The sequence below is a fragment of the Rousettus aegyptiacus genome, unplaced genomic scaffold (assembly GCF_014176215.1).
Source record: "Rousettus aegyptiacus isolate mRouAeg1 unplaced genomic scaffold, mRouAeg1.p scaffold_m13_p_4, whole genome shotgun sequence".
Taxonomy (NCBI): Eukaryota; Metazoa; Chordata; class Mammalia; order Chiroptera; family Pteropodidae; genus Rousettus; species Rousettus aegyptiacus.
This window is the reverse complement of record NW_023416307.1, coordinates 6,828,026-6,841,784: the sequence shown is the minus strand read 5'-3', so window position 1 is coordinate 6,841,784 and position 13,759 is coordinate 6,828,026. Positions and strand designations below refer to the sequence as shown.

The window sequence follows — 13,759 nt, the reverse complement described above, 5'->3', positions numbered from 1 at the left end:
TTCGCGAAGCCCTCGTCGACAAGGTAAGGTCTTCGTAGTATTTGAAGTGTCTGGATTTTCAGTTCCCAGACTGGATGCCAAAGTGCCCAGAGCACCACAAGAAACTCAATTTGCCTTGGAATATTTTCATTTGCTTGAGGGAAATACGGCAATTCCTGAAGTCTATCGCAAACTAACTCAAAATAGTTCATAGTTTCGACATTAGATTGTGCTACTCTTCTTTCGATGATGTCATAGCTTCACAGAGCTGGGATCTCAGTGGTTACTGTGATTGAAAGCAAGTACCAGGGAAGATCAGCATGGAACAGGACGTGAAGGTGACGGTGTCCCACCCAATTTCAAGGTTGGAGAAATAGCGACATGCCTAACAGGTGCACATAGCCCATTAGTAAATAATTGTGGTTCTTTAAGAATAAAATAAAAATAATTTTTCTTTCAATTTACGTGCATGTTTTTTCATACAGCTACTTAACTGTTAGAACATACATCCTTGTTAAGTTGTTTGGATCTAGCTATTGAATGAGTGTAACAGTTCAAGGTTTTTGTTTTTTGTTCATTTTGTTTTCTTTTGCCTAGGGGCACTGTGAAAAAAATCATTGAGGTACTAAGGGTACCATGAACTGAGAAAGTTTGGGAACCTCCGCTCTATTTCCTTAATCAGAATTCCTTTTTGTTGATTCCAAATTCCTTTCAATGGACTTTGATTTTTTTTTTTTGGTAACTTTAAGCTTTCCCTTGGGAATGATCATTAAAAATTTTTAAATATTTTTGTACACCCATGTTCATAGTCTTGTTATTTACAACAGCCAAAATGTGGAAGTACCCCAAGTATCCATCAGCAGATGAATGAACAAACAAAATGTGGTATATCCATGCAATGAAATATTATTCAGCCTTGAAAAGGAAGGAAATTCTGGCACATGCTACAACACAGATGAGCCTTGAAGATATTATACTAAGTGGGGCGGGGGGGGGGGGGGGAAGCCAGTCATAAAAGGACATAGTGTTTGATTCCACTTATATGAGGTATTTAGAGTAGTCAAATTTATAAAGGCAGAGAGAACGGTGGTTGCCAGGGACTGGAGGAGGTGGGGAATGAGAAGCTAGTGTTTCATGGGTACGAACTTTCTACTCTGCAAGATGAAAAAGTTCTAGAGATGGATGGAAGTGATTCTTGCACAACAATGTGAATGTACTTAATGCCAACGAACTTTATACTTGAAATGGTTAAAATGGTAAATTTTATGTTATATATGTTTTCCCGCATTAAAAATTTTTTAGTTATAAAATTCATGGGCCATTCCTAAGCCATAAATTAAGATTTCCACCTACAGAGGGCGCCATTGACAGTTCTTAGAGGCATTTCCCTAGGTGGGTGTGCAGAAAGTGTACCTTCTGAAGCTCCAGGTGTCTCCCTTCCCCAGCATGTGTGCAACAGTCCTAGGCCTTCCCGCCTCTCCTCGCCCTTCTGAGGCTCCTGCTCAAGGTTTTTTACTTCTCAATTATGGAGAAACCAGCCGGGCATATACATGACCACCCTTCTCCTTTATTCCTCCCAAGAGAGACAAAGTCACTAGAGGGTCCAATTTGGTGTATGCACACAAAGGAATGTGACAGCTTAAAGAAAGAAGTTCTGACATATGCTACTATGTGAATAGACTTTGAAGACATTATGCTAAGTGAAAAAAATAAATGAAAAATGTATATAAGAAAACATTAAGCAATGTCAAGGATTTAGCATAGATTTAATCAATTTCCTGGAATACTGCATCTAATTTATATAGCCTGTGGGCTTTTTTAGAGCTTAAATGGACTTTAGAATCCAACCTTTTCGTTTTGCAAATGTGAAAAACTGAGAGGCAGAAAAGTCAAAGGCCTCCATGAGTGGCTGTCTTTCAGGGACAGAAGAAAGACTATTGCACTCAATGCCTTTGACCTTGGACAGACGGCCTTACAGACACCACTTCTGCTCACATATTCTTAGAGGCCTCTTTCTGCTGGCTTTTGAAATCGACCTTTCTAGGGCACCCCCAGCTCTTGCAGTCCTCAGCAAGCCGGCTCTTTGCTCTTGCTGTGGCTCTTCAGTGCCAACTCTATAAACAAACCACCATTTGTTGCTTTCTAAAAATAAGCCTTTTTAGCTCTGGACAACATTCGGCCTCACTTTCCTGAGCTGAAAGGTTGGTTTCTTTGCAGCTGACAAATGGTGGTTTATGTCTTCTCAGAACAGCTGCAGACCATCTTTGCTGAAAGCTTGAAGCCTTACCTGGATGCCACAGGTGAGAGGCCCAGTGCACTAACAGCTTCCAAAATAGGCTTGGATATGCATGGAGGTAAGTGGCCAAGATCTCAAGGAATGAGGAAGAAGGATGTAACCTACAGCCGGAAAGAAGGGACAGGTTTACTTCAAAAGAAAAAAAAAAAGAAAGAATTTAGTCATGTAATTTGGAAATGTATAGTAATTCCCCCTAATTGTGGGAATGTATTGCAGATCCCCTAGTGGATGCCCGAAACTACAGATAGTACCAAACCCTATATATATTATGTTCTTTCCTATAACACATACCTACGATAAAGTTTGATTTAGAAATTGGGCACAGTAAGAGATGAACAGAAATAACTAATAATAAAATAGAAAATTGTGATAATATACTATAATAAAAGTTAGGCAAATGTTCTCTCTCAGAATATCTTATTGTATTATACGCAGAGTGTGGATACGCTGGGCAAGGGGCCGAGCCACATTGCCGGCAGGATGGGGCAGGACGGCCAAGATTTCATCACGCTATTCAGAATGGTGTGCGACTTAAAACGTATGAATTGTTTGTTTCTAGAATTTTCCACTTAATATTTTTTTCAGACATCGATTGATCGCAGGTAACTGAAACCACAGAAAGCAGGACTTTGAATAAGATGGGGACTGCTGTATTTTAGATTTCCTGCAAGGACGTCTCTCCCCCACACAGTGAATGTTGTGGGGACAGACAGAGGCGCGTCTCAAACTCGTGTGCAAGAAGGACCAGGATCACCCAATGGTGTCATCACGTAGAAAGGATCACTTTTATGTCACTCCACCTTCTGACGCTCATCCGTCGCTTCTGTGTCTCCGTAGTGTGAGAGGGTTTCAGACCCTGCCACAGATGATCTGCGTGAGTTTGTGCCGTCAGTTTCCACGTTGGAGACGTTGAAAAAGTGGTAGTACCAGCTTCATGGGTGTGTGACCTGTGCCACCACTCGGGACCTCGTGCCCGAAGAGCCACTGCTTAATTTAATGCTCTGCTGTGACCATCCTAAAATTCTTAATGAGTTTTGAACAAGGGTCCCCGCATTTTCATTTTGCACAGTGCCGGTAAGTGACGGAGCCAGTCCTGGTTAGCACCTATCTCGAAGGGTTGTTGTGTTAATGCTTTGGGAGCATCTATTATTTGGCTCACTCTTCATCAGACTGAATTCACTTTGATTCCGGCTCCTGTAACTGTGCTCAAGAACCGCGTGGCCATGACTGCTTTCGATTTTTTAAAATTCTATCATAGGACAAAGAAAGAGAAAGAGCCTTGGCGGAAACCTCTTTGTGCCCTGGATTGATTTGACGAGTTTCTCTTTGAAGTGTGTGCTTCCCCTCCCCGTTTTCCTGTCCTATAAGTTTTTATAGTGCCCCAGAGTTTAGGGATTTGATTGTATAATAATTAGAGAGGAAAATAGGAGGGGACAGAGATTGGTTTCCACTTGGTTGGGGGGCTCAAAGGGACTTGGAACTAAGGACTCTAGAGAGAAAGATAGATGGAATTATTTAATCTTTTTTGTTGTTGTTGTTGCATGATTCCAAAATTCTTAAAGAGAGAAGATTAGAAGTAAAATCTGATTTAGTGGCTGGGGGGCAAAGCAGAGGAAAGCCAGGCTCCCCCCTGTCTCATAACGACTTGGCTGCACGGCACTGTCCACTCCCCCCCCCCACCCCCAAATGTTTTCCCAGTTGGGCCACTTTCCTCTCCTCTCTGGGCCTGCAAAGCCCAGCCCGGCGCACAGCCACAGTCTCCCAGCTACCCGTTTATTATGACCATCTCCCTAGACTCGCTTTGTTGTTGCTGTCATTTGACTTCTGGAAAACAGTTCTTTGAAAACAGTTTTGTGGAGATAGAATTCACATGCCACAACTCACTCATTTCGAGGATATAGTTCACTGGTTTTTGGCATGTTATTAATTTTCGAAGTTGCGGTAAATACATATAACCTAAAATTTGCCATTTGAGCATACAATTCAGCGATGTTAATTACATCCATAATATTGTGCAATCCTCACCACTACCTATTTCCAGAACTTTCCATTACCCCAAACAGAAGCGCAGTACCCACGAAGCAATAACTTTCCATCCTCCCTGCTCCCAGCTCTTATTAACCTCTAATCTGCACTCTCTCACCCTGAATGTGCCGATTTTAGATATTTCGCGTAAGTGGAATCATACAATATTTATCATTTCGTGTCTGGCTTATTGTACCAGCATAACGTTTTCGAGGTTCATCCATGTTGTAACATGTATCAGAAGTTCATTTCTTTTTATGGCTGAACACTGTTGCACATTTTGTGTATCCATTCATTCATCAATGGACACTTAGGTCGCATCCACCCTTTTGGCTACTGTGAATAGTGCTGCAATAAATATTGGTGTGCATGTACTTTTTCGAGTCCCTGCTTTTGATTTGTTTTGGGCACATAATCTCTGAATCCCCTTCCAGTCCAGTTGTACTCAGCAGCCAGAGTAATTTTTTTATCAACACGCACCTGATCACGTCACCTGTCTGTTTAGAATTCTTTGCCGGCTTAAGATAAAGATGGTAGTGCTTACTAGGTCCCTGGGTCCCTGAGCTCTGGCTGCCCACTTCTGCACGTCACCTAGCCTTGCCCTTTGCTCTCTGTTCCATCCACTTTAGACTTCTCTCCATGCTTCCATGGAGACATGGAAATCTTTTGGATTTCATAGGTGCTGGGCCCTTTTTCTAAAATGTTCACACTTCGCTAGCTTTTGCTTGACCAACTCTTCCCATCTTCCTCATCCATCTTCCCCTAAAAAGGTCCCTCACACCTCCTCTTCCCTCTCCCTCCTTCCAGCTCAGCTCCGCCTCCTCTGCCGTTCCCCCCACCGCCCCTTATTCCTGACTCTTAGCTCACTTGGCATTACCAGTTCAATGTCTGTTTCCCTCCCTGTAATAATGACTAATATTGACTGAGTACTTCCTAGTTCCAGGCTCTGTCTTATCCACATCACCTGTATCAACTCTTTAAAGCCTCACAACAAGCCTGAGGACTTTACAGATAAGGAAGCCTGGGGGCGCTGTCACAGTGAGTGCCCACACTGGCATCTGGAAGCCCGAGCGTACCGACAGGACAGTGGTGGCAGCCCCCAGGCCTGAGGCAGCAGGGCACCCTTCCTGTGCCAGCATCCCCATCCCCTAGCTCGGGATCTGACACACACAGGTACCCAATTCATATCTAAACTGGATGGATGAATGAAATGGGCTTGGAATGGAAAGCACACGAGGGACCTGAGTTTTGGGCAAATGTTACTTACTACTGAGCGCTTTCTGAGTACCAGGCATCCTTACCCACCTCCCAGCTAGGGGGTGGGGATGTTTCCCCAACCTAGACACTGCCCGAGGGTTACCGGGTTATCGAGAGGCTGAGTATTTTAATGTAGATTTTAAAAAAATCACCGCGCCTGGCAGACTAGGTCTCACTCAACAAATACTAATGGGTCCAGACTCCCCATTCCGCTGGCCCGGCCCCTGCTGGAACACGGCGTGGGACTCAGTGTCATCCGGTATCCTTGCGGCCCACCTGTAAGAGGGTCCCACAGGTAGGCCGGCGCGTCTCGGTTCGCTCTCGCTAGGCCTTCGCGCCGCGCCGCGCCGCGCCGCGCGTTTGCAGCGCGGCTCGCAGCCGGCCGGGGCAGTGCGCCCGGTCCCGCCCCGGGCCCCATTATCTGCGTTTCCGCGTCAGGCCCGCCGCGAATTTGGCAGGCCTCCCCGCGGTGTTCTGGAACACTTTGTGCCGAGCGCCCGCCGCCGGGCCCTCCTCCCTGCCGCCGGCACCTCCCGGCCCGGACGCTGCGCGCGCTCCGCGGGGTCGGGGCCGCGGTACCCGCACCCTGCGCACACGCGGAGTCCGCACGCTTTGGTCCTCGGTTCCGCCGAGCCCGGGCCACTCAGCGCGCTCCTCGCCCAGGGGAGAGCGGTCAATCGCGGGTCGTACCCGCGCAAAAAGAAAAAAAAAAAGGTTCAGAAAGATGCTGTGGCCCCTTTTCAAACAAAGCCCAGTTATTAGCGCTCGGGGGCTGTTTATGTGGGTGCAATGTCAGACCCTCTAACCGCTGCGTACAGCCAGTAACCAGATGCAGTGCTGAGTCGGAGCAAAAAGAAACCGGAGCCATCTGACCGGGTTTGGATCCCCATCCCCACCCCCAGCTCGTTTCCCGCCCTGGCTGCGTAGACTCGGGCAGCTCGCGGGGTCTCAGTCTCCTGCGTGGCATGGGGACGACTGTGCGTGCTTGTGGATCCTGCGTGCGGGGCGGTGCGGTGCGGGGCGGGGCGGGTGCAGGGAGGTGGACGCCGCGGCCTCGCACCTCCAGGACCCCGGCGTCCCGCGGCCCCCGCCCCGGCCTGGGCCCCGCCCCGGGGCTCCTGCGCTCACCGCGCGGCCCTGGCTCCTAAGTGCGTCACGGGCACCGGCCGCGCTCCTCAGGCAGCCAGGGCGAGGCTGGCAAGCGGCCAGTGCGGGCCGGACCAGGGGAGCCGGGCAGTCTCAGGGGCGGGGGCCGCGTCGCGGAAGGCGCTCGGGTTGCGCGGCCCTCCGCGCGCCGGTGGGGCGCACTCTGCGGCGGGCGGCACGCCAGGAACCGGCCTCAGCGGTCGTGGGGCGCGCGAAGGCTACACTTTCTCTTCGCCCCCCCGCCTTGCTTCCTCCCGCGCGGCGGCAGCGGAGGTTTCCTCCCGGGGAAACTACGCGGATCCTTCCCGGGGCTCCTCGCCCCGCCCGTTCTCCGCCCCCTCCCCCTGGCTGGGGAGCCGGTGTTGGCCCGCGCGGGGGAGGAGGCTCTGGCAGCCCGAGCCAGGAGGTGGCGGGGGGCGGCGGAGCCCCACTGGTCACTCACTCGCCCTGCCATGTGACGCGGTCCTCCGCCCAGCGACCCCACGCGCGCCCCGGGCCCGCGCCCCGCCGCGCCGCGCACCATGCTCCTGCCGGGACCCGCGCGCCCGCCGCCCGCGCCCCAGCCCGCGCAGCATCTCGGCCTCCGCAGGCAGGTAGAGCCGCCGGGGCAGCTCCTGCGGCTCTTCTACTGCACCGTCCTGGTCTGCTCCAAAGAAATCGCCGCGCTCACGGACTTCTCCGGTAAGAAGCGCCCTCCCTAGCCGTGCGCCCCGGGTTCTGCGGCGCGCCCAGGTGAGCCCTCGTGCGGGGGCAGTCGCCCGAGCGGGCACGGCAGGGTTGGGGTAAAGTTGGGGCGCGCTCACAGCCAGTTTTCTTCCCTAGTGTGAGCCTTTGGCGTATAGGTGGCTGCGTCTAGGGTAGAGGAGAGAAGTAGTGGCAGAGGAGAACGCCCCCCCCCAAAAAAAAAGTAAGGGTGGGTAACGTATTTGGAGATTCTCGTCCTGCTCTTGACTTGAGTTTCTCAGCATCAGCGACTCAACTGACGGATGCGGGTCTGCTGGATGCTCCTTAAGCTGAGACTTTTGCTGCGCCCGACGCTGTAAAAGGCACGTGCTGTGGTCCCAGGAGTACGCTTGGGTGGCCACCCTCATGCTCCAGGTGCGCCCCAAATAGTCTCTCGGGGGCTCATGTAAGGAGACTAGTCCGGGGGGCCGCCTGTCCTGAGTCTGCGCCGACAGGCACGAGGGAAGCCCGAGGTTACGGGAGGTGCGGGCAGAGGTGCGGCGAGAGGTGAAAGGTGAGCAGAAGCTTACACAACAGAGAGGAGACCCGGGGAGCACGATTTTACTGACCAAAGGTACCGGCGCCGCCCGCCCCAACCGCCCCCCCCCCCAGCCCCAGTGTCCTTAACAAAAATTAACTTCCTTCTTCTAGTAATTGATGAGGCTTTTCTTTTGGAGGAACTCAAAACTAAGGCCCCAGAAGCTGGTGTTAGCTAGTTCTGGGGTTGTAGGTGTGGCACCGCATAGTGAGAGAAATTTCTGGGTAAATGGTGGCTCTAGGAGCCAGCCTCCTTCTTATGTTACCGCGGGGCTTGGGCTTGCGGAGAGTAACGTAGCGAACGTCCTTGCAGTTGTAATAGATGTGGGTCTCCCCCTGGCGAGCCTTCACCCTTCACCAGCTCGGGAGGCAGCTCTGAACCCCACTTGCCTCCTTCTCCAGGATCTTCTGCCAAGTCCAGGTTTTGCGTAGTCCCTGGAGGGCGCTGCCTGCAGGACCTTTTGCAATTAAAGCGCGGTGAAGGGAGTAGGTCCTCAGCCCTGTTTGTGCAGTAGACTAGTACATGGCAGAGCACGCTGGCGCACCAGCAGCTGAGTTGGGTTTCTAGTTTACTTACAGAGAATGTCATTGTTAGCTGAGAGCCCTTAGGTCAGAGGTTCTTTTCTTTGAATATTTAATATCAAGGCAGTGTTTCTACCTAGCAAAGGAAGCCAAGATATGCCTATTTGGCAAGCAAATTGTGGTTCTTAAAACTGAGCACCACGAGAGCAGAGCGCTGATGTAAACGTGCTAGGAAAATGCTTTGCGAGTACTATTGACTTTTTCGTTTTTGTAATAGAACTTTCTTGGCTGCTAGAAAAGTTCTGTATTGCTGATTTAAGCTATGGAGAGCAGTTCTGAATTCAGTCACCTTCTAGCTCTGAATATTGTAAGGAAAGAATTGCAAGTTGACAAACCCTTTTTTCGGTGACGTCATTGCAAGTGAACAAATATTACTTTAGGTAAATTGCGGTGTAACCATTCGATTGTTTGCAGATTATAGATACTTAGAGTTTGTTTCTTTAGTGAAGCAGTAGCAATGCGTGTAGCAGTCTACAGGTTACCACCCAAGCTGAGAATCGTCTATATAGCAACTGTTACAGTGGGTGAACTTGAGCTATCAAACAGGATGGTTATATGCTGAGGGAAATGGATGCTTTGATACATGTTCTTCTAAATGACAAAAGTGATCAAAGAAATTTCCTTCTGCTTTCGGTGGGAATCTGAATTCCAGGGTTTAAAACTCCCCGAGCCAGTGGTAAGTGATGATATTGCCAAGTCCATCCTAAAGCAGCCCCTACTTTCCCTCTGGCCAGATTTGCTAAAGACTAGGGAGCAAGTGTCAGAGAGCCTTTTGGAGAGAAGAAAAGAAAAATAACATCCACCCAAACCACAGACACACTCACATTCAAATCTAAATTCTATATTGCATGGCATCAGGAATCGTTAGAAAAGGCTTAGGGAGAAAGATGAAGTTCCAAAGTTGATTAATTTGCCTTGAAACTTAACAAACCCTTTGTGCCACCCTAACCACGTGATATCCATCATTGAGGAAAATCCCTAAGTTCCAAAGATGACACGTATGAGTGTTTCATTGAATGTTTTAGTCAAAGCAGTGGGTCCAGATGACGTAACTCCAACCCCCATCCCAATCCCGTGACCTTACAGCCCAAAGCCTGCTTTCCTGGGGACAGGCAGTCCTGTTCCTTTTTGTGAAGCCGGAGAGGTGAGTGAAAACCAGAGGCCTGTAAGGTGACAGGGAACCCACCCCCAAGGAGACTTTCACTAGTCCAGCTCTGGAGAGCAGCACTTGACAAGGCAGACGCTTGTTTTTTTCTAAACGAGGGAAACATCAAAAACTGAAACCGAGGGAGGACAGAGGAAACTTGGGACCTGTTTTACCTCATGAAGAAGGGGATGGAGGGAGGGTAGTGTACCCACATGAGAGAAAGTGCCGGAGTGCCAGGGGTCCCAGCCATTGTCTGTACAGTACAGGGCTTTCCAGGAGATCAGCAGTGCAGAGTTTTGGGAAGTTACTTAAGCCTTTCTCTTCTTTGCACCTCTTCCTTGAGCCTTTTCCTGGGGCTGTCAGCTGGTGTGGTTTTCCTGGGTCATTGATCTTTTTTTTCCCCTCCTGAGGATTCCAGCATCAGATCTCACTCTTAATAAGCCAGAGGCTGCATCATGGCCTCCTCCTCCTCCCTCTACATTCTCGTGACTTGGGCTAATTACCTCCAACCTTGCTGGGAAACAGGCTCCCCCAACACCCCCTTCTCTCTCATCCCTGAAGATGTTGAGATGCCGCCAGCGGCCACTGGAAGGCTATCATCACTGCATTAAAAACATATCCCAGGAAGGCCAGAGCAGTTCATGCAAAATTAGTGCCTCTGATCCTTAATCCCACACTCAAATGCACTTGGCTTTCATCCATTTTCCTTTCTGGGATGGAGTTCTGTTTTTTTGACTGCCTTCCCAAATTGGGGATTTGGCCTGAGAGGTCCAAATTGATCACTGATTTAAAAAACAAACAACAAAAAAAAACAAAACAGAAGTGTAATATCAGCATCATCTTTGCTCAAAGAACAAGGCAGAGAGCAGGGAGGAGTGCCATTTTGGGTTCCAGCCATAAAAAGCAAAAGATCCTCTACATTTTGCCCTGCCTTAGAGAGTGATGTTTCAGTCCGTCTCTAAACTTAGTTTGCCATGTCCCTGGTTCTTGTTCGTTTTTCTCCCCCACTGGGTTTACTCTGTTGTCTCCCTGCTGACGGCAAGCAGGTCTCTTCTCTCCGGGTTTCTTCTTACTTTCTCTCTGCTGCTTTTTCTTTCTTTTTTCTTTCTTCTCACAGAAATTCTAAGTGATTGATGGGGCTTGTGGAAAAGGGCGGGGAGGGCGGGAAGGAAAGGGTGGGAAATTGTTGTAGTTCCCACTTGGATTCCTCGAAAGCTTCAGACTTCTGACAAAGCAGTCACGGCCATATGTTGACACGGTGTTCCTCCGGGACACAGCCTTTAAAGCCCGCCTTGTACCACGATGCCCCCAGACCTCAAAGAAAGGTCACTACATGATGGAAGGGGGTCTCTCGACTGATGTCCTACTCCCTACCAGCAGCGGCCCAAGCAAGCAAGCAAGAAGTGGTGCTTGTGACCAGATTATCTGCAGCCCAGCTAGTAAACCTGACCCTAGCTCCTTATTTCGTTGGCCAAGAATTTCAGAACGTAGGTAAATGGCGATTCAGTTGAACGTAGGGGCCGATGGATGGGACCTCGATCCCGATGGAGGGGACACAGGTGGCCATGTAAGAGAGGCTGAACCTTCCTGTTCTGCTCAGATAAATAGTAGGTCTCAACGCTGGCTTGCATCTACACCGATGCGTGGATGCTCAGACGGCACCCCAGGGCTCCTGGTTTAGTTGGTCTTGGGAGATCCAGGCATCGGTCTCTTTTGAAAAGCTCCCCAGGCGATTTTAGTGCACAGCCAGGGTTGAGAACCACCGCCCTTGTGCTCAGAGGGTGAGGCTACCTCCTGCCTGTGTACCAGTTCATCCCAAGGCTCGCAGGCACGACCCGGTGTCCCGGGGGCTCACCGCCAGGGAGACAAGGGCTGAGTTGTCCCAGTTATCAGGTCGTCACTGCATCCCAACACACGTGTATGCCCGATACGCCCATGTGTGCACACATGCACCTGTACACACACACACACACACACACACACACACACACACACAGCTCTGCACTTTATTATGCCTGTGTTGCGTCATCCTTTTACTCAGGGATTGCCTTCACTTTCAAAACCTTTATGGACTGAAAAGCCAGCTCGTAACCAAAGAAAAACAAACCAGACGTCTAAAGGAGTTGTCCGGCTGTCACAGAAGGAGAGAGGTGAGGAGCAAGCATCTGAAACTGCTAGTCTGTTGCCATGGAAAGTAACTACATTTGACAAGTGTTCTGTTGGCTCTTTCGGTGGCAGACAAGAGGAGTCTGGGCAAGCGAGTGGTCCCGTTATTGATGGCTTTGGTCTCCCAGGTGTTTTATTGGGAAAGGGCAGGCTAGCAGCACTTTCAGGGAAAGGGAGAGAGTCAAAATTAATTGAGCACAGCGTTATCGGATTTCATCCTTGTAGCTACCCTATGAGGTAAGTATTAGGCTCACTTTACAGGTGAGAACCCAGCCTCAGAGAAGTTAACTCACTTACCCAAAACTGCCCAGCTAGAAAGCGGAGCAAGGCCGACTCTATCCTGAACCCCTGGGGTAGGGCCAAGCTAGGGGAGTTGGCGTGTGTGGGTGCTGAGTACAGGGCCAAGGCCAGACGAAAAATGGTGCCACAATTTGCCTGTCCTTTCTGGCTGGTTCATGGAGTGACCGCCACCATTTCGGTTGCCTGCTGAGTAGACTGACTTTTCCGCATTCCTTCCTTCCTCGTCCTTCATCACAGTTCAGCCAAACTGGGCGCGCGCACGCGGCGATCCAGTGGATGTGGGAAGAAAATGTTAGAACTTCTTTTCTCTTTGTTTCTTTTTTACCTTAAAATGGAGCTGTTTCGCTTATCATTAACATATAAATTGACAATAGAATGGTACATAAGTTTTAAGTAAGCGTACATATATTAGAAATGCGTTCTTGAAATGTTTTTATTGATGGGGGTTTTATGATTTTCGAAATTTGAGGTCACTGAACTTCTCAGCCATCCTGCAGCTTTTTAAAAATTCTTGAAAAGACATTGCTTTGGGGGTAATGTACACTGAAGGAACTTCTGCTCCCCTATTACACACTCTTCCCCCTAACTTGCCCTCCACTCTAGTTCCACAACTACCATTGAAATCTAGAGGTAGGATTTAAACCCAGTACATATCTGGTTTCAAAAATCTATACTTTTATCATTCAAGCTATGTAATAGACCTGAAAGGTTGGGACAAAGGTACTCTGAAATTTTGTGGTACTAGGTCACTATTCTAATGATGCTGATGTGTTTGCATCTTTCTGGAAGGAAATGGCTTTCCTTGTTAACATAAATCCTAGACTTACCAAGATTTTTGCACATGAAGGAGAGCCTCAGATGAGAAGGGTGGCTAAGTGACTCTTGTCTGTTTTCTGAGATTTTCCTTCCCCCACCTCGGGGTCCCTAATTCTGCCACCCCATAACTGGCTCCTGCGTCTGCATTATAATCTCAGTTAAATCTCTGGGCCACCACAGGCAGTGACTTCTTTACTTGGCTTCCCTTAGCACAAATAAGAGAAGTTGGTGAGTTAAAAATACTTTCAGCGTATGAAGCACATAAAACATTCTGTGCCAGACAGTGTTCTAAGAACTTCATGTTTATTAACATTTAATCCTCACAGTCCTACAAAGGGGATACTATTATAAGTTGAAGAAACTGAGGCAAAGAGAGGTTAGTAACTTCTGGGGATTTGAACCCAGGCAGCTTCTCCAATCAATTACAAGTAGTTTAAAGCAATGCCAGTTCTGCAATGTTTCTTTCTTAATCAGCTAGACCCAGTTGTTCCCCTAGGACTTACAGGTATTGTCCATTCTACATCCTGTCTAGAGATAGCACCCTCCGGCCCCACAGAACTGATTACAGAACAGGGTCTGCAATGTGTTCCTGGAAATGTGGAACTAGCATTCTGAAATTCTTTCTCTGACAAAACACCTACTGCTGCTGAATAAAATTTAACAAGCACCCTTTAAATGAATTAAAATGAATGAGTAACTAAATATATGGACTATTCAAGGAACAAAAATGAAAAGGGAGAAGAGAATTAGAGAAGTTAGCTGGCACTGGCCTTATGGCTACACCG

The 13,759-nt window shown here is 48.9% G+C and overlaps 1 protein-coding gene across 4 annotated transcripts in view; it reads left to right on the top strand.

The window, feature by feature from the left end:
• The first annotated feature begins 6,701 nt into the window (after positions 1 to 6,701).
• The window catches only part of EVA1C (eva-1 homolog C), a 77,798-nt gene continuing 70,740 nt past the window's right edge, over positions 6,702 to 13,759 (top strand). For 2 of the 4 annotated variants that reach the window (XM_036218919.1, XM_036218917.1), the window contains exon 1: positions 6,709 to 7,384. In XM_036218919.1, the coding sequence (XP_036074812.1) occupies positions 7,225 to 7,384 (160 nt within the window). In that variant the 5' untranslated portion in view covers positions 6,709 to 7,224. Of the gene's footprint in view, positions 7,385 to 13,759 lie in introns of all 4 variants that reach the window. The other 2 variants (XM_036218918.1, XM_036218916.1) reach the window with 2 other exon arrangements.